This window comes from Podarcis cretensis (genome assembly GCF_951804945.1).
Source record: "Podarcis cretensis genome assembly, chromosome: 2".
NCBI classification, from domain to species: Eukaryota; Metazoa; Chordata; class Lepidosauria; order Squamata; family Lacertidae; genus Podarcis; species Podarcis cretensis.
Window position 1 is genome coordinate 96,844,418 of NC_137171.1, and position 21,156 is coordinate 96,865,573.

At 42.5% G+C, this 21,156-nt stretch overlaps 1 protein-coding gene across 3 annotated transcripts in view; it reads left to right on the forward strand.

Moving 5' to 3' along the window:
- PDZRN3 (PDZ domain containing ring finger 3) overlaps positions 1-15,592 on the forward strand; it is a 179,181-nt gene extending 163,589 nt beyond the window's left edge. For all 3 annotated transcript variants that reach the window (XM_079958733.1, XM_079958734.1, XM_079958735.1), the window contains 5 exons: positions 7,562-7,660; positions 8,679-8,741; positions 10,482-10,586; positions 11,610-11,726; positions 12,851-15,592. In XM_079958733.1, the coding sequence (XP_079814859.1) occupies positions 7,562-7,660; positions 8,679-8,741; positions 10,482-10,586; positions 11,610-11,726; positions 12,851-14,383 (1,917 nt within the window). In that variant the 3' untranslated portion in view covers positions 14,384-15,592. The remainder of the gene's footprint in view (positions 1-7,561; positions 7,661-8,678; positions 8,742-10,481; positions 10,587-11,609; positions 11,727-12,850) is intronic.
- Positions 15,593-21,156: the final 5,564 nt, after the last annotated feature.

Below are 21,156 nucleotides of genomic sequence, written 5' to 3' on the forward strand. Positions count from 1 at the left end.
CATTGCCTCTACATACTTTCTAAAGCAGCCACCACAAATACAAGTAGATTTCCATGTTGTTTCAACATACAGGGTAGCGTTGTTAAAGGGTTCACTTACAGACAGTTTAGTAATCTCCTAACAGATACCATGATAACAAAAAGCAGTTAAAGTGACTGATTCTTCTGAGAGGTAGGATATCATTAAATGCATTACTGCAGATGAACCTTAGAACATGTACCTTGTCTAGAGCACCAAACACACACAAAAATGTGAGAGCAGTAAAAGTACAGGTCAACCCATCCTTACCAGCCTGATTTTGGGAATGATTTCTCAAAACTAAATTTAGCTGAATTCAGTGGGATTTATTTGCAAAAAGTGTGCACCTGATTGTGGTTTAGCTTCATTTCAAGAAGAGTGGTGACTGGTAAGCTTTTTCAGATAGCTCAGTTGGTAGAGCATGAACCTCTTCCATCTCAGAGTTTGAGTCCCACATTGGGCAAAAGAATCCTGTATCCAAGTCTATGAGTCTATGTAAAATGCTCAACAAAACTGGACATAGCTGACTTTCTAGGATCCTGGTTTTTACAGTTAAATCTCTGCTGACTGTAGGGAAGCCCACTGGACACAGATTTGATATCTGTCATTAGGATTTGCTTTCTGACAAAACTGAGGGAAGCATCCAAGCTCCTTATCTTATAGCCCTACTTACTCCAGAGAATTTTATTTCCAATACAAGTACATATTTTGAAAAGACTGGCTCCGTGTTTCTAAAGTTTTAACCTGCCCCTATAACAGAAGATTGTCTGCAACACAATATAATAATCTGTTGGGCACAAATTTCCATTTGCGTATACAGAGGCTAATTTACTATTATCTTTTATTTTGAAACCTTAGTGTTATGAATGGCCAGAGGCATATAATATCATAGCACATTATGGTATTCTTGTCTCACTGTAAATGGCACTTATATTTCAGCATTCAGGTTGTTTAGCTTTCTTTATCTGCCACCAGTTGGCGTAGGGCCTGAATAATTTTATGTAATTGTCTTGCATCCATTTCAGTTTCAGAGATCTCATATCTGCACATGCTTTGGTTTTATCGGAGCTCTATATAAGAAAAGGGTAATCTACATCTCAAAAAGTTATGCTAATGCTTACTCATGACACTTATAATATGTATCCTCTTTAGATCATTCCTGACTTCTAAGACAATTAGGGTACAATCATCCTTCACAGTGGCTGCACATCCTCCTTTCGCTTCAGTGGGCCTACAACGGATCTCTGTGCATATTCTAAATTATAATTGCATAATGCACAACATTACTCTGGCGCTGTTGGTTGCTGCTGTCACATGTATTGATGTGAAGAGATGTTCAGGATCCAGATGTGAGACATCTAACTATATCTGCAGTGACTGTTCACTCAAGTCCTATTTGTGCTCCTATTAGAAGCCCACTTGTGGCCTTTGTGCCGGTCACTATTTGTTCAAGTAGAAGTTACAGATAGGTAGCCGTGTTGGTCTGCCATAGTCAAAACAAAAAAAAATTTCCTTCCAGTAGCACCTTAAAGACCAACTAAGTTAGTTCTTGGTATGAGCTTTCGTGTGCATGCACACTTCTTCAGAAGAAGTGTGCATGCACTTCTATCTGAAGAAGTGTGCATGCACACGAAAGCTCATACCAAGAACTAACTTAGTTGGTCTTTAAGGTGCTACTGGAAGGAAATTTTTTTTTGTTTTGTTCAAGTAGAAGTTATTATAGTAGTTGTATAATTTCTTGGTCCATAATACATGGAATATCTGCACACCTTACCATGTTAACCAAAATACGTTATTACTTTTTGAGAAACAAGTAGAGGTCTGTGAATTATACTGTGTAATGGGAATGAACACCCTAGTACTTGTAGGGTGTGCTATTGTTTTTTGCTTAAGCAAAGTACTCTGTTCCAAAAAGTACTCTGAAAATTAAAAATGTTCTTTGCTTTGATGCTTTTAAAATTTATAGAGTTGATGTCCATAAAATCTTTTGAAGCTTTATGATTACATAAAAACTTTATTGAGGCATAGGCAGCTAGGAAACAGCTGTTCTTCTTTCTGTGTACACAAAATTACCATATCTAGGGTAGCATCAAATCCCAGTTATTTCTACTTCTAACCAGGGCTGGGGAGATAGAACCCAAGGGTAAGTCTACATCTAATTACTCATAAAAATTCAGGTACCAAACACCTGCTCTGAGGCTATTCTGAAGGGAATTTTTTACAAAGACCATTTGCCTGAGCACGGTTTCCTCAGATGTGTGTGTGTATTTCAGATATTTCTCAAGTGGCTTACCCGCATACAATATATCCCAAACAGGAGATGTGGAATGAAGCGTTCTGGCTTTGAAGCATATTGAAAAGCTAAAGCTCTCTGTTGAAATACTAGAGAATGAAAAGCAAAAGCATGAAATATTAAAGCTTCTTTGAAACATAAAACATAGAACATCTTTGAAACATAAAACTTGATCTCAGTCCTAAAACATATTTCTTGATTGATCCACATGATTATGATTAGATTACCGTATTTTTTGCCCTATAGGACACACTTTTTCCCCTCCAAAAATGAAGGGGAAATCTGGGTGCGTCCTATGGGGTGAATGCAGGCTTTCGCTGAAGCTTGGAGAGCGAGAGGGGTCGGCGCGCGCCTTCCCCTCTCTCCCCGGACCCCTTTTGAACCAAGGGGCGGCAACGGGGAGAAGCAATCTTCTCCCCTCTGCCCCTTGCTTCAAAAGAGGGGACAGAGGGAAAGGCGCGCGCGCCTTCCCCTCTCTCCCTGGACCCCTTTTGAACCAAGGGGCAGCAACAGGGAGAAGCGATTCTCCCCGCTGCCCCTTCCCTTGCTTTAAAACAGGTCCGGGGACAGAGGGGAAGGCGCACGCCTTCCCCTCTGTCCCCGGAGATTGCGGGGCAGGCAACGGGGAGAAGCAATCTTCTCCCTGCCGCCCCTTGCTTTAAACAGGTCCGGGGACAGAGGGGAAGGCGCTCGGCGCTTCCCCTCTGTCCCCGGACGGTCTCCATAGGAACGCATTGATTGATTTTCAATGCATTCCTATGGGAAACCGTGCTTCGCAAGACGAAAAACTCGCAAGAAGAAAAAACTTGTGGAATGAATTAATTTCATCTTGCGAGGCACCACTGTACCTCAAAAGATACAAAGGGAGAGACTCAAAGTCTTCTATGACCAAAAGCTGCAACATTGGAAGATTGAATTTGGAGAGTGTCTGCAAGTTTCTGAAGTTCTTAGCTCTGGTGGGACTGTGAAACAAGTTAATTACTTCTGGAATACCTTTTGGATTACAAAATTAACATAGGGGAGTGGGATTGTGGGGAATGGAATAACCTGATGAAAGAAAATGGAGATTATTACGGCATGGAATTCCCCGGAGACCCACTCCCCAAGGAGAAAGGGAAGAAACTACGAAAGAATCCAACAAGGGACAAGGAGGTGTGTAACCACAAACAAGAACAAGAAAACCTGCAGAGGGGGCATAGAAGAGACCTGAGAGCCTCGGACATTAGAACACCAGATTGATGGACATGATGTAATGGGTAGAAAGGACTGACATAACCCGAAACCAGGAAGAAGGGACGTTAGATCAAATCAGAAGAGAACTTCTTTTTATATATCTTTTTATTTTTGTAATTAGTGTAATACTAATGAAATATCAGAATGTGCTGGAAAGGAATTAATTGGCTTTAGTAGAAAGGTTTCAAGGAGTTAAATATAAATATAGTTTAAATTTTGAAATTCTATGGTTTTGAAGGTAAGATAAGGTTAATGAAATTAATGTTAAATAGAGACAGGTTGTTAAGATAAATATTTAAATAAAAATTGAGAAGTATGGGAAGAATTTGCTGAAATAATGAATAAATTAGAATACAAAAAGGGAGGTGTGAGGAGGTCCAAGAAACAAGTTAATGAGAGGATGTAATTTGAATTTGTATGTTTCTTTTTTTTCTGTTATGTACTTTTTTGGTTTTTATATGTTTTTATTTTTTATTTTGTATTTTTGTATTTTTGAAAATCTGAATAAATATTACTTTTTTAAAAAAAATGTAAAAACCTGCTGAGTAGGGATTTGAACCCTGCTCTCCTAGTCTGACACTCTGTGGCCAAATCATGCCCCCCCCCCCAGTCTTCTACAAGCAAAAGCTAAAGAGCCCCTGCCTCCCTCCCTCCAAGTAATGTTAGCTGCTTATTAAGAAGGGGTAAAAGATTTATCCTGTCCATGCTGCAGACAAGATGGTGAGTGGTGCCATTTACCAGGCACATATCGCACCCATGATCAGGGATCATTTGTTTTTGTTTTGTTTTTTAAAGGAAAAGGCAGTAACTTTCCTAAACATAAATTAGAGCCAGAGTTTACTGACTTCATTTCCATTTGCTTGATGAAACCTAAAGTACTGACCCCAGCAACTGTACTTGGCTGACATTATCTAATCTTCCTTATTGATCAGCTTCAATCCTCTTTTTTAAAAATAATAATGGCAGAGCCTTAGAAATATGGAAAACTTCTGCCATTATACTGATGCGTTCAACCTTTCTGTAACAAAAGAAAGCACGACGAGAGAGTGTGGAGCCATTCACAATAGTGCCTATTGATTGAAAATCATTTAAATACCATCTGAAATGTCACTGACATTTACTGCTCTGTTTTTTTCAAAACAAATTACACATGTTGACAAGTAAATAACAAGAGATTGCTTATCGTGGCAGCTGTCATCTAGACATGCCAATAAATTATTCATATTGGTGAGTTTTATTGTCTTCCCCCGGTGAATGGCACCGCGGGTTGAAATTGAGAGATGCTCAGAGGCAAGACTATTATGTTATTAGGACTTTTAATGCATTAATACCAGGAGGAAGAAGCCAGCAATCTCTCTTTCAATTGGAACACAGGGTGTGTTTTTCCCCTTTGCCTCACAAATGTGGGAATTTTTAAATGGCTTCCAAGCTCATTATTACAGCACTGTCTGTGTACTGCCAGCTTTGCTGAATACTTAAAGCAGTTCTAAGCAGTGAGTAACCAAAGACTTGGGGTGCTAGGTATCCTGCAAAGTATTAAGCTGTCATTTTAGTCTAGTTTATCCAGAGATCCAAAGGACTATGTAAAAAAAAGTTGGTTGTTAAATGTCGCAAATTAGTAATACTGTTTTGGAAACCATGATTTCCCTTTAAATTTCCTTATTCCGAATTCCCTCATTTGGGGGAAGTTCCGGCTTTTGAAGTCAAATGTGACTGTGCAGTTGCCCACTTACATATATGTTGAATTTGATAGTGCTGTGGCCATTGTCCCCAGTTCTTTAAGCAACGCCTCTCACACCAAGATCATGCCATGTTTACCCAGGCTGTTGATGATTTGGGGAGGTGGGGAAGGGTTAGAGGGATTTTTAGGGGATAGGCATTGCTCACCCCACTTAACTATTTGCATAATACAAGCAGCATGGGAGTTAGCAGGTTTGAAACTGTGGTCCCCACTTGGAGAGGGAGATTGCAGCATTTCTTTTTCAAAGATGAGGGATGAGATGCAAATTTCACATGATATGATGGGTGATACTTTTAAAGCATACAGTCGTATCTTAGTTCGCAAACACCTTGCGAGTCTAACGTTTTGGCTCCTGAACTCTGAAAACCCGGAAGCGAATGTTTGCAAACGTTCTTTGGAATCCGAACGCCTTCCAGGGCTTCTGATTGAGTGCAGGAAGCTTCTGCAGCTAATGGGAAGCCACACCTTGATTTTCGAACGTTTTCGGAAGTCAAACGGACTTCCGGAATGGATTCCGTTTGAGAACCAAGGTACGACTGTATTTACATTTGATTGTAGAGGTTTGGAAAACTCTTCAAAGTAGGTTTAAACCCCCCCACCCCACCTCCCAGAAAAGTATATAAAAGAGCATCCTGAGGTCTACCAAAGTACTAAACCAGTCTTCCCCAACTTGATCCTCTCCAGATGTTTTAGACTACAATTCCCATCATCCCTGACCCATAGGTCATGCTGGCAGGGGCTAATGAGAATTACAGTCCATATGAAGGGTACTAGGAAAACCACAGGCATGTCAGAATTCAGCTCATCAGTATTTGGATAGCACAATACTCATTATCTGCATTGAGTACAGAATTTCACCACTCTGTGCTGAATTTTGACAATACAAAGGTATGACATTTAAATGGCAAAGCACGCTCAAGCTGTAGAAAGCCATTAAGCCATTTTTTATGATACTGCTGACTTTGTTACTTATGTAATTCATGAGACTAAAATTTAAGATTGTATCCACTATTAATCCTACTTAAAGTAGACCTCCTGGAATTAATAATTGTAAATTAGTCATTCAGTTGATACGATGAATTTTGTTTGATAACACCTTATAAATTGCTCTGCTATCATTTTTGGTGAAAGGTGGTCTAGAAATCAATAATAATGTGTGTAGTTTATAAATTAATCTCCCCATTTCATGCAACTAAGATTAGAAAGAAACAGCTTTTGACTTCCTCACTACCTTGCTGCAGGCCACTTTTTCACAGACCATGAAACAACTTCCATCTCAAGAACAATGAAAGGTTGTCATCTGTGCCAACCTTGTTTTCTCAGTGCAACACTAACACTAATGTTTTTCACTTGCCCCGCCTTTATGTGCCTTTATGGGGATGTAAGGTAAAGGTAAAGGTACCCCTGCCCGTACGGGCCAGTCTTGACAGACTCTGGGGTTGTGCGCCCATCTCACTTAAGAGGCCAGGGGCCAGCGCTGTCCGGAGACACTTCCGGGTCACGTGGCCAGCGTGACATCGCTGCTCTGGCGAGCCAGAGCCGCACACGGAAACGCCGTTTACCTTCCCGCTGGTAAGCGGTCCCTATTTATCTACTTGCACCCGGAGGTGCTTTCGAACTGCTAGGTTGGCAGGCGCTGGGACCGAGCAGCGGGAGCGCACCCCGCCGCAGGGATTCGAACCGCCGACCTTTCGATCGGCAAGTCCTAGGCGCTGAGGCTTTAACCCACAGCGCCACCTGCGTTATGGGGATGTAGTCATGGCTAAACTTTGCCTTGAAGTATTTGGATTAGAGACTATTCCAGTACTGCATTGCACTAGTCTAGAGAATGCTAAAATGTGATTAGAGAACAAACAACATCTCCAGTTACAGAAATGCATAGATTTAGTATTTATATCTCAATCTTTATCTCTTTGTGCTAATGATGTTACTGTTCCTAGGGTGTTGGAAATGTAGGAAGACTTTGGTTCCAAAGACTCACTTGACAAATATTATAGTGGAGGCACTAAAAATGGGGGGGGGGGGGTGCCACTTCATAAGAGATGGACCATTTTTCTTCTATAGGATCAATAAGAGAGTCTTATTTCCAAAACGACTGCATATTGATAGAAGAGCCAGAATTGCCCTCTGTATTGATCATGTGTCCATAATCACTTCTAGCACAGTAAATTAACATAGTGCAATCTTTTAAAAACAGAAACTATAATGTAAGCAAAATATTTCCACATATTTAAAAAGAAACAGACATTCACCAGCGTCTCATTCCTTTGCCCTAGGAAGTAGATTTGCATCGAGTGAACAGCCAGGACAAGTTTGGGCTTACAGTGTGCTACAGAACTGATGATGAAGATGATATTGGCATTTATATCAGTGAGGTGAGACCAAATAGAATACCTGCCTTTTGACTGTAGTTGTGAAAAAGTCATTTCCCCCCTGTCAGTTACATTTCACGTTACTTGCAAAAGCAAGTTTTGATGTAATATCGAACGATTTTCCTACATTTCAGGCACCTATTTCTGTTCTTTTAAGATCAACATTAGAAGACCTATTCCAGATGTACCCACTTTCAGATGAGTGGCGACCAGAGAGGTGGTGGTTCCAGTTGTGAACACAGGGAACATAAGATGCTGCCTTGTATTAAATCTGACCATTGATTGCCCCATCTAGACCAGTATTGTTTACATTGACCTTTCTTAGACTGGCAACCTCCAGATGTTGTTGGATTGTCATTGCCATAATCCCTGACTGTCTGGGGCTGGGGAACTTGTACAAAACATCTGGAGGGCACCAGGTCTACATTGACTGGCAGCTGCACTTTAAGGTTTCTTCCCCACCTGTACCTAGAGATGCCGGAGATGGGACCTAGGACCTCTTGCAAATCACATGTTTCCTAATAAAATAGTGCAGTGTTTCTTTCTCAGGTTGGGGAACCTTCTTCAGCCCAAGTGTAACTTTCCCTTCAGGGCAAATTTATGGGGGTGACATGCCTATGTTGGCAGGGCCACAGGCAAATAATGTGGGCAAAGCAATAAATGTAAATTGTATGTTTGTGCAGTAGGCTAGTTTCTTCACACTCACACACACCTCTCTATCGTCTACCCAGGCAAGCAAGAAGAATTATTAGAGGACTCATTCCACCCAGGCAAAAACACTCAATGAGAGTCCAATGCTGGGTGGAGGGGCATGGTTCAGGAGGGTGTGAGGCTTGGGGGCAGGTAGAAAGGCCTAGGGGCAGCATTTGAGCCCCAGGTCTGAGGTTCCCCATCCATGTCTAAGAGAAACAAGAAGGATTGTGAACTATGTGTATAGGCAATCTCAGATAACATGCCAGTGGTTGGAAGTACGCAGGGAAGAAATGCTGCAAAAAGTAGCCAACTTTCTGCTCTTTTGTAGATTGATCCCAACAGCATTGCTGCGAAAGATGGTCGCATCAGAGAGGGCGATCGTATAATTCAAGTGAGTTTATGTTATATGAAATCCTATTACAGTTTCTTCAGTTATCCTGTTATGTGACATTTCCGACCGATGAGCCAGTGTGGCGTAGTAGTTGGAGTGTCAGACTAGAACCTGGGAGACCACGGTTTAAATCCCCACTCTGGGTGACCTTGGGCCAGTCACTGCCTCTCACCCTAACCTACCTCACAGGATTGTGCAGATTAAATGAGGAGCAGGGAGAAGCATGCCAGGCACCTTGAAGTCCTTGCGGGGGGGGGAGGTGGGCTAGAAATGCAGTAAGTAGAATAAAATATATAAGAAAATGTATTTCAAAAGTCCCCAGTATAAATATTCCCCCAAATAAGTCTTTTGACGAAATACCTGAAGGCCAGATGCTCGCAATTTAGGGCAAATGCAGTCGTGTTTACTTTCATAGATCAGCCATGAAAGCCAAAGTGTTGCCTGACAGCATTATGTTCGTGAGAAACTACCAATGGGGACAGTTCAACAGTCTCTGAACACTGGCGTAATGTTATTGAATTTGCCATCATATAGCGCTTTTAGCAGGCAAAGAGATTTATCATCTTTATTTTATTCAGCCTCAAAACAGCCCTGTGAATCCCAGTTGTCACATTACTTTCTGATGCTGTAAAGTTTATGTGGCAGGAGCAGGTATTTATCTTGCCAGGGCAAAGTTTTAAATACTAGAGCCTATCCTGCCTTGGAAAAAAGCAGCACTCTCTATGCGATGAGGCACTTAAAACGAGTTGCCGGTCAAAACTGTTGATTTAAAGTTACATGTTGTGCCAAATCCCTACCATGCCCCCAGCCCATTTCATGAAAACCTTTACCCTCAGAGAAAGCAGTCTTATGTTTTTCAGCTTCATCTAACATTTTTTTTTTTTTGGGGGGGGGGGGGTAGGGAATCCATTTAAAGGAAATCAAACCCTCCAGAGCAGTTCAGTGCTGCTCATGAAAAATCCTGCCAAGCCACACTTCTTCAAAAGCCTAATGGAGGCAATACTGATTTAGAGTTGTATCCAACAAAGTTGTCCTGTTCGCACCTCTATCTCCCCACATCCCAGCCAAATCTGCATTGGAGGGTTGGGGGAACCTCCAAAACAGATTTGGGGTACACACAGGGAGAAGGACTTCCATTGCACAAGGAGAAGTTCTTGCATGAACAGGATGACTTATTGGATACAACCCCAAACATTCTCATAATAGGCATTTCAGGAAGCATGAGATGTTGAGAAGCTGGTATGAATGAATGAAGCTTTAAATTAAGACCACACACCATTTGTCCACTTCATAATGGCCACTGTACTTCCTTCCCCCACCCCAAAATAACAAGTGATCTCTTTTCTAAGGTCATTTCTTTGGAAATAACTGGGCAAAAATAACCGCCACAGCATTAGTTAGAGTAGATGCTTGGTGACCTCTTTACATAAAAAGTATCTCTGAGAGTTGGGTGTGAATCATTTCCAGTGAGTCTGAAGGGCACTGACCTTGGTCAAGGCAGGCCAGTGGCTTTATGGGTAAACTTAGAATTGAAGTCATGACTCTGACATGAGGCTTTCATTCATTTCAGTGCAGCTGGTTCTGAGGAATACTCCATATGAGGCAAATGTGTCTAAACCCAGACTAAAATTCCCTGCATAGAGTTGCATGGTTTTTAAAAATATAAGTGCACTTCACATATAATTTCTGAGTTCTTTCTTTTGGATTTCTATATAATGGGATTTGAATTTCTTTCTCCAGATTAATGGCATAGAGATTCAGAATCGCGAAGAAGCTGTGGCACTCCTTACCAGTGAAGAAAGCAAGAACGTTTCCTTGCTCATAGCAAGGCCAGAAATTCTCCAGGTGCTGCATCTGATTATTATTAGTTATTGTTTATACAGCACCATCAATGGGCATTGTGCTTTATAGAGCACAATGCTTCCAACAGTTGAGGGTGGTAGAGCTGAGTGAGTGAAGGTACCGGTAGAGATGCATCAACATATGAGAGCAGAGAAGCTAGGAAGGGTGAGGCTACTGAGGGCAAGGACATGGTGCTAGAGTTGCAAGCAAACAGCACCTTCAGATAGTGTGTCCCCAGCCTTGTCTGACATGTTACTACACAGGATTCAGAATAAACTGTCTAGCATAGTGCTGATTATTGTTCAAAACTGCACCCATGTGGCCTCACTCTGTCCCAATCTCACTCATCCAGCATTAGTTAGCTATATGCTGCAATAGTCCAACTGTGGACTTGACCAGTGTGGATGGGGGATTGGCATTGACCTCCCAGCAGTGAAGTTGCTGCTGCTTACTGGAAGGGAGAGTGGGAGGGGCAAGGCAGTGAGGAGGTTGGCACTGTGCAACTGGCCAGCAGGGCCAATGCATTTGCATAGCGCTAACCTCCCCACCATTTCCCCTTGCAGTAAGCGGCCAGGAGGTCAGGTAAGCATCACCACCCCACCATCTGCTACTGGCGCTAGCACCCATGTCTTGTACATCATGCTGTTTTTAGCAAGCCAAAATTATTGCCTGTTTTATGGTAGTGCTGCATTACTATTGCATGCATGCAGTTCCCAACGCATCTGGATTCTTTAACTCACCAACAGATCTGTTTCTAGGAATTAACGAGGGTGGAGGAAATTATTTTCCCATCACATAAAACTTCATAATGCATTGTGCTTTCTGTCAAGAACTGGAATATCCTTCTGCACTTCAGATTCACATCAGGCAAGGAAGGAAGCACAACTCGTATGCTGAGGTTGTTACAAGTTGTGCATGAAATAAGTCAGATTCCCAGAAAAGCAGTTCTTAAGTTCCCTTTATTTATTGAGTCACATCCGCATAGCAATATTCAGTGCATTTGTTTTGTATTTCTTCTCCTTGTAGCTGGATGAAGGATGGATGGATGATGACAGAAATGATTTTCTGGATGATTTACACATGGACATGCTGGAAGAACAGCACCATCAGGCAATGCAGTTTACTGCCAGCATGCTTCAGCAGGTAAATGTCATTGTACTTTGTTAGGTGAAATACCTTATTGTCAAACCAAAGTCATGCTGTTCCCTGGCTCTTATTTAAGCATTGCATTAAACATTTCTTACATATGCTGTGAGCCCTTCCTAGGATGGAAAAGAACAGCTGTCTCTGAATAAGGATAAATGACAAGAGAGCATCCTACAATTGTAGAATTTCTTCACTGCACCCTCATTACTTAAAGGACTGCCCACACCTGCACTCAGTTTCTTTTTGAGCACTGTCCATTTTTTGTATGTGGTTAAGATTCTGCTTTTCCACCTGTCCCAAACATCTTACAATGTATCATTAATCCCTTTGGTCTTCCAACCCAACCGCTTATCCTGAGTGATGGGGAAACTGTATAAGGGCATCCACTAAACACCATAGGACAGTGCTGTCCACTGAGTCAGACCACTGGTCAATTTAGTTCATGACTGTCTGCACTCACCAGTAGCAGCATTTCAGCCAAGGGACATTCCCAGCCCTCAGTGGAAATGCTAGGGGTTGAAACTCAGCCCTTCTGCATGTCAAGCAGGTGATCTGACACTGAGCTACAGCTTTCCACATTTCTTCACAGGGATTTGAATTAAGGTCTTCTGATCCAACATTCCTCAAATGCAGAAAAAATAAAAATATCCAAATGTTATAAATTTGTTTTATTTTATGCGTTGAATAGTGTTTCGGGTTCTTTTGAAAATCTGGTCCGAATAATAGATTCTTAAAAATTGGGGAGGGGGGGAGAATACACCCGAGATCAATCCAAAAAGTATATCACCATCTGAACTATGCATTTCCTAGGTATAAAATGAAATTTCCACTCCTAAGTAAAACTAAAAGAAGCACCTTTCCTACAAAAACTCATTATTAGTGTTCCTCGTGAGATGTTCCATGTGGACCATACCTATTTCATCTATTAGGATTAGGAGTGTGTGTGTGTGTGTGTGTGTGTGTGTGTGTGTGAGTGTGAGTGTGAGTGTGTGTGTGTGTGCAATTTATAGAAGAAAATCTGTAGAAGAAAATTCTGCAAATAGGGAGAAGAAAATTAGTCTGCCTATTATATTTATTTGCATTTTTTTCTTAACGAATGTACTTTTTCTTGATGACTTTAGAAGAAGAAAAATGAAGAGGATGGAGGCACCACAGATACTGCCACCATTTTATCAAACCAACACGAGAAAGACAGTGGCGTAGGGCGCACCGATGAAAGCACTCGGAACGACGAAAGCTCGGAGCAGGAGAACAATGCTGATGATCACACGACTTCCTCAAACACCCTGGGGAGCCAGAAGAAGCTGACCTACAGCCACGACACGCTGGGCAGCGGGGACATGCAGTTCAGCAACGAGTCATTCATTTCCGCCGACTGCGCCGACGCCGACTTCCTCGGCATCCCGGTGGACGAGTGCGAGAGGTTCCGCGAGCTGCTGGAACTGAAGTGCCAGGTGAAGTCCACCAACCCATATGGCCTGTACTACCACAACAGCACTCTGGATATGAGCAAGAGTGACCACGAGAGCGTGGACCGGGAGCTGGAGATGCTGAACGAGGAGCTGCGCAACATTGAGCTGGAGTGCCTCAACATCGTGAGGGCCCACAAGATGCAGCAGCTGAAGGAGCAGTACCGAGAGCCATGGATGCTGCACAACAGCGGCTTCCGCAACTACAACACAAGCATTGACGTCCGCCGGCATGAGCTCTCGGACATCACCGAACTCCCAGAGAAATCGGACAAGGACAGCTCCAGCGCTTACAATACAGGGGAAAGTTGCCGGAGCACGCCTCTCACCTTGGAGATCTCCCCCAACAACTCTCTGTGCAGGACAGCAGAAGATCTCAATTTGCAAGTCAGCGAAGGAGCAGAAGGGTCTCAGAAAAAATTGCTGTCTAGCCCAGAAAGTCATGAATACGGCACAGCTAAAGCTCACCCCAAAGATGCTGAGCAGCTGGAAATCAAAGAGAGGAAAGAGAGCGACGGAAGCAAAAGCCCAGCTCAGCCCCCCAAACCAGGCACCTCCTACTTATCTCCCTATCACCACTCTCCATATAAACATGCGCACATCCCTGCCCATGCCCAGCACTACCAGAGCTACATGCAGTTGATACAGCAGAAGTCGGCAGTGGAGTACGCACAGAGCCAAATGAGCTTAGTGAGCATGTGCAAAGACTTGAACTCTTCCAACCAGAGCGAGCCCAGGATGGAATGGAAAGTCAAAGTCAGGAGCGACGGGACCCGTTACATCACCAAGAGACCCGTGCGGGACAGGTTGCTGAGAGAGCGTGCCATAAAGATCAAGGAAGAGCGCAGTGGCATGACGACGGACGACGATGCCATCAGCGAAATGAAGATGGGCCGTTACTGGAGCAAGGAGGAGCGGAAGCAGCATGTTGTGAAAGCCAAGGAGCAGAGGAAAAGGCGCGAGTTTATGATGCAGAGCAGGTTAGAGTGTTTAAAGGAACAGCAGGGGGCCGAAGAGAAGAAGGAAATGAATATCATAGAACTGAGCCACAAAAAAATGATGAAGAAAAGGAATAAAAAGATATTTGACAATTGGATGACAATCCAAGAACTGCTGACCCATGGCACAAAGTCACCCGACGGCACAAAAGTTTACAACTCCTTCCTGTCGGTGACTACTGTATAATCTCCCGGTGCCAAAGTTGTGTACATAAAACCCTACCGATGGGGTAGAGATTCCTGCCTCGTTAAATGTGGCAACGCTCCCTCTCTTTTATTGTAAATAAAAGACACGTTCATTGGCTTTATACTTCAAATACTGAACTCTGGGTGCAAAAGAGGAGAGAAAGAGTCATCCACCCAAAATCTCTTTTAAGGCAATACGGAACAGACAGACCTTATTTGGAATACCAATAGTACCTTTTTTTGTAACGTGTTACACTTTTACATAAGATGTTTTAAATAACAGGAAAAGCATATTAATCATACTTACACAGGTAATATCTTTTTAAACTATATTCATATTTTAAAAAGGTTACACATGCAGAAACTCAAAAGACAACTTCAAATATGTATTTTTAACAAAGCAGTATTTTGCAATATATCTTTGCTGTTGTGCCCTTTTTCTGCACAAGTTTCTGTTTTATCAATATTTTAGCTGAACTACCAAACTCTTGATAGAATCATTTTGCAGTAATGTACACGATTTCTCAAACCAGTTGTGTCTTTGGGGTTGTGCACTCATACTGCTTCGCTTTATGGCACAGCATGCATGCCCAATTTGTGACCTACCAAGCCCGGTGCAGACCACTAGCCAGATATTGAGACCTGTCCTGTGCTCAGTAATGCACTCTGTGTGGGCTGTTTGGCAAGTCGCAAGTTGTAACGGTCTCTGTGTTGTGACTGCTGTGAATGTCTGGGTAGCTGCAGCCCTCTTGCAGGGGGGTGAAGTGTGGTGGTAAACAGCAGAGGCAGCCGACTACCACAGCAGTTTGGGGACCGAGGACAACTAGACACTACACTAAGCGTATTATGCACACAACCTCTTAAGAGTCCTGGCTAAGAGCTACACACTTTTATTTTCTTTCTTTGCAGTTTCTGAAGGAAGTATGTAGGTATCACTTGAAAGAGCAGAAGCAAACTGCTGCATGGTGCAGCCCTGAAACACTTTGAAGCAAGTTTGCCAAGGCTGTGGGCCTGTTGGAAGAATGTGCATGTGTGTCCAATGTTTTTACAAGGCCGTTTTGTGTAATTTGAAATGCCCATTGTAGTAGCTGTCTGCTTTGTAGATTTGAATGTATTGAAATTGAAAGCAGTTTTCATGAAATCATGACTAGTTATAAACATTAACAAGTAAATGAAGTTAAAAAAATAAATTATTGTTTTATATTTCATATTCTTTGGCTTTTTTTTAACTCTGACCAACTTTTTACCACAATGCCTTGTGTAAGCTGCATTATTAGAAATTAGATTTATCTGGCTGAATGGAATGATGTACATTATTTGCTGGGATTACTGAAACTGAGTTTAAAAATAGGACAGGTATGGATAGCAAGCAGGCTGATGGCAGAAATTCAGCTCCTGAGGCCCCCATGCTTGGAATCACCCTTGTGGATTAGTCGGAAGAAAGGTTTTCTAATCTACATAATTGCAAAGAATGAAGCAGCCTTTTTCAGAGAACAAAACTTCAGTGCTTGTCTTCTTTTCATATTTTTTCAGTCCTCACACAAAGAAAGATTTTTTTAAAAGGTTGATTCACAGTTGCTGCTTTTCAGATTTCAGCACACTAAATTCCAAATGAGCCTTGCGAAAGCTTGAACAAATTAAACAATCCTATTTGCATGCTGTGCTTAAAAAACAAAAACAACCATCAGCTGCTGTTCACTTCTTCATGTGTCAAAAGTCAATGAAGGATTCTGGGTTACGTCTCTGACCAACCTTTTGTGGGAAGTCAATTCCAAGCTGAGAACCATACTAGATTTGATGTTATTTGTGTAATTAGCTATTCTGCGGCTGCTTTTTTACCATAAATAATCAGGACAGTGAGCCAGATTTTGGGTGGGGAGTGTTTGCCCATGCAGCAGTCCTGCTACAAATTCGGCAACCCCACACCTGCTATATAAAAATAATAATCAGCCACATAAGGACTAAAGATGTGAATAACATCACTTCTAGTTTGGCTCGGAGAACACTTCCTTTAATTCCCTTGTCGTTTATGCTTGCTGCAAGAATATTTGTGCTGACCCCAGTGGCTATATTTTCCATTCGGAGGGCCCAAGCCCTTCCGATTCTGTAAGGGAGCCTTAGCCAGCCCGGTGTTTTTGTACTACAGCTCCCAAGGCCGTACTGGCTGGGGCTGATCAGAGTTGTAGTCCAGAACACCTATCAGACACCAGACCAGCATTTTGCACTGGGCCCCAAACATCATTAAGTGGTAGAGAAAGTTGGAGCAGCACTGGCAGAATCTTCTTGTGTGTGGCTTCACTCTAGTCAGCTATATTTTCCAACCACATGAGAGGGCTGCATGCAGAGTGCCTGCGTTTCAGGGAAAGCTGGGACAGCGAAAGAGGAAGAAGTGTGAAGGGGTGTGCATATGTGTGTGTTCACACATGCACGTTCACATTCCTCGGCTTGAGAGGCAATATGAATTAGTAGAAGGGTAAAAAGCTTTACTATTTAAGAGTGTATAGTCAGGCATCTGTGTCTTGAATCTATGTGATTAGTACTTGAAAATAGGAATTCGTCCCCATACATTACTGTTCCAGGTACTAGCTCTCATCTCTGTCTAAAGGTGCAATCCTAAAAACATATATGTCTGAGAGTAAATTGGCACACTATAAATTGCAGGAAACTATCTTATCCAGAAATAAGCAGCGTGCTGTGCAATTAGGCATGTTTACTGATGCAATATTTATAGCCAGCATGCCATCACCCTGCCAAATTGTGACGTGAAATGAGAAAACCCTCAGCCAGACCTAAAAATACAATCTTCCAGTTGGTTTTTGGCTTGCTCAACCACCACAGCCCACCCGCTTCAAATAAAAATGCGAGTTCTCACACATTAGGGATCACAAGCAAGAGGTAGGCAGGCCTATGTGTTGCCTAGGGACTAGTGGTTGGAGAACTAATTAGGATTATAAACTGGAAGTATGTAAATTAAACCAAATATAATTATCTGCCAGTGGCCTTTGGAAATAGGGTACAGGATACTTGTTAGCAAAATTGCTCAAATGCCTGGAAGCCACACAAAAGCAGACCATCAGCAGTTTAAACTCCCTCTTTTATTTTGTTTTCGGCAGAGTCCTTCTTGTAGGGAACTGCATGGAACACAAACTAATTAAGAAAATACACCATTAACCGAAAGGTGATGTACAGAGATTGGAAGAGTGTAATTCTTCCCTTTACCTCTCCCTATCCTAATCCTACAGATTTGATTACATTTAAATTCCTTGCCACACAAACGACAAAAGACTGAACCTTGGATGCTGTCACTTCCCCCTAGGATCTGTGTTTTTCTTGCATCCCTTAGAGGAAAGAAGCTAATCCTGATGAGCAGGTTGTTTTGCTGCTGAAACAAACATTCCTGTGATGCAAACTTTTTTAAATAGCCTCACCGCACTTTATTCTGAAAGGGCATTTACAGAACCAAGTAAAAGGAAACACACATGATGCATGATCCTTAAAAACAAGGAATTCCCGCCGCCGCCACCCCAGCACGGCAAAAAAAGAAAAAGATTTTTTCTTCCCTAAGGATAGAACTACACACTGCATGTACCTTTGCTTAATGAAACCCAATGGCGCTGCTTGTAGGGAAAACATAGCTCACAGGTGTGGAAGGGGGCACTTTGGGAACAGAGGGTGGGCAGGGGGCTTAGCCCTCCTCTTCTACCACCTGCCAGGTTCACATTCAAAATAAACCACAAATTGCTTTTCTTCCACAGAATTCCAGGTGCATATTTATATTGGTAAATATATGTATGGAATCCTGCGGCTATCAAGATTTTGTTAGCAAATGATTTTGTTACGTGTTGTTCTATCTAAAGGGGTTGTCTGCACAATCATTTTTGAGGCTGAAAAGTCACATTATCAGCAACTGTTTAGCTTTCGGTAGCTTGCAGTTGGACCATGTGGGAATTGTTTAACAAGACCACTCTTTTTGTGTTTATTCGTTTATAACCTGCTTTTCTATTTCCGAGCTGCTCACAATTAAAATATTAAAGACAGCCATATACAACATATTAAAAAACATAGAGCCAGTCTCAAGAAAGGAAAAACAATGAGATGAAACGATTCTACTTTTCAAAGCGTTGCATTTCAGACTGGTAGGTTTACACACAGACATGCTTTGCAGTAATAGCCCAACAGAGATGCGTTTCCAGACATGGGCCTTCTCCAATAAGCCAGAAGCAAATTCCATCTCTCTGACATATGTCTGCCATGTGGCCTCCAAATGTTGGGAACACACATTTTCCCTCCACACTTAACACCTGTGTACCCACGTTGCTAAAGTAAAATGTAATTTGTACCTTAGTGGCCTGTGGACTCAAGTCATCCTTCAGTAGCAAACAGTCTTGCATCAGGGCAATACAGGCGTGGCAGCACCTAGACTTTTGAACTCTCTGCCCAACAACATTTGATGGGAACCTTTCTTACACTGTTATAGACATTTCATTAGGAATACTTGTTTTTATTTTTATTTTTTCTGATTTTATCTCTTTATTATTGATAGTTGCCACTTTCATGCCTTTGATCAAGCAGTTCATAAAATTTCTTGCATAAATAAATATGCCAGTCTGGAACGCTTCATCAGCCTTGAGAAGTATTTCAATGGGCTCACATCAGATTGCTCAGAATGTATGTCAATGTAAAGTTGGCTGTCATCCACATCTTGGCACCTCAGTCCACACCCCTGACTGACCCGCCCTCCCAGGAGTTTCACATGGATGTTAAATAGAATGGGGAACAAAATAAGAGCCCCACAAATCTCCATAACCACCAGTGGGCTGAGTAATTCCTGCAACACCATAGTTTCAAGTCTCCACTCAGACACCTAGTCCAGAAGGATATCATGGTAGATGGGAACATCTCAGAAAGACAAGAACGTGAGTAAGACCTTCCTTATAGCTGCAAGTACAAATCCCGGAAATATTTCTTTATTAGCCCCAAAGAACAAGTTTTACCAGCACCTCTAGATATGGCTGGAGGCATCTGAGATTAGTCTTTTTAAATATATATATATATATATATATATAGGACGCAGGTGGCGCTGTGGGTTAAAGCCTCAGCGCCTAGGACTTGCCGATCGAAAGGTCGGCGGTTCGAATCCCTGCGGCGGGGTGCGCTCCCGCTGCTCGGTCCCAGCGCCTGCCAACCTAGCAGTTCGAAAGCACCTCCGGGTGCAAGTAGATAAATAGGGACCGCTTACCAGCGGGAAGGTAAACGCCGTTTCCGTGTGCGGCTCTGGCTCTGGCTCTGGCCAGAGCAGCGATGTCACGCTGGCCACGTGACCCGGAAGTGTCTCCGGACAGCGCTGGCCCCTGGCCTCTTAAGTGAGATGGGCGCACAACCCCAGAGTCTGTCAAGACTGGCCCGTACGGGCAGGGGTACCTTTATATATATATATATATATATATATATATATATATATATATATATATATTATATACAAACTACGTTTGTCCTTAACCCTACATGTTGGTGCTGCTGAATAAATGACAACAACATTGTGTCATTCTGTGGTTCCTGTGCCATAATATCCTAGCCTATGCACAAGAACAAAAAATATTCCCTTCTCCAAAGAAGGGCCTTGACTGAATCAACCTATTCATTGTAGTTTGGGTGTGAGGTTGTTAGGATCAATTCCTGAAGCAATTCCTGGAAGCAAATTCGAAAATGGAATATGGCACAAGTCCTGTGATAAATATGATATCTGAATGGTTGAAAATGAGACATTTTCTCTTCTGGATTTCCCAGACATTGGAAAGTATAAAAATCCCACTTTTTCTTTTTATTCAAATGATCAGAAGTTGTGCATGAGAAGAGAAACTGGGCCCAGTTACTTAGGTAGAAAAGAAAGCCAGGAGAGTCGAGACTCTCTAGTCATCTGTCACCTGCAGGATGCAAATAGGCAGTGAAAATCTGCAGATAGATATACCGTACATAGACAAATATATTTAAGGAGCTCCCCTGAGAAACCAAGGGTATTTCAAATCCAACACTCAGGAGCTGGGGACATTTTTCACCCTGAGGGACACATTCCCTTCTGGGCAACCTTCCAAAGGTCAGGTGTCTGGGGTGGTTGGGACAAAAGTAGGTGGAGCAATGAATGGCAATTTTATGTTTGTACAGTGGGCGACCACTTGCACGCACTCACAAACGCCTCTCCTATCTTCCATTGAGACAAGCAAGAGTCATCAACAGAGCCCAAGGACACGATCCAGACAGACACAAGTACTCGAAATTGTGAATCAGGCTCAGTGTGGGAGGTCTGGGGTCAGGGTGTGCGCCCTGGGGAGCTTTTCAAGGGCCACATTCAGCTATTGAGATACAAGCGATTGAAGCAGCCATATCACACCTGCAAAGCAGTTCCTGAGAGGGGGACCTTTTCCCCTCTTCCCAGTGCCCTCCTTTTGCAAATACTTCAGCACATCCCATAAAGTGTTGCACTACTGCACGCCAAGGAAGCACCTTCCAACCAACTACAACGTGAACTGACAGCTGACATAGCAACAGCTTCCTGATTCTTATGGTAAATAGGAATGAGGCAATTCCTGGTGTCAGCACCACTTGGTGACAAATTTGGCTTCTTGACAGCAGCTCTCACCATGCTTTTAGATGAATAATCAGCTGGAGGACTTTCCAAATAACCCCTTTGACAATTCAGCCTCTTTATGTACTAAGCCACTGCAGGACCTTACAACAGGGAGCCCCATTAAGAGCAAGGAAAGAGTGCCTCTGTCA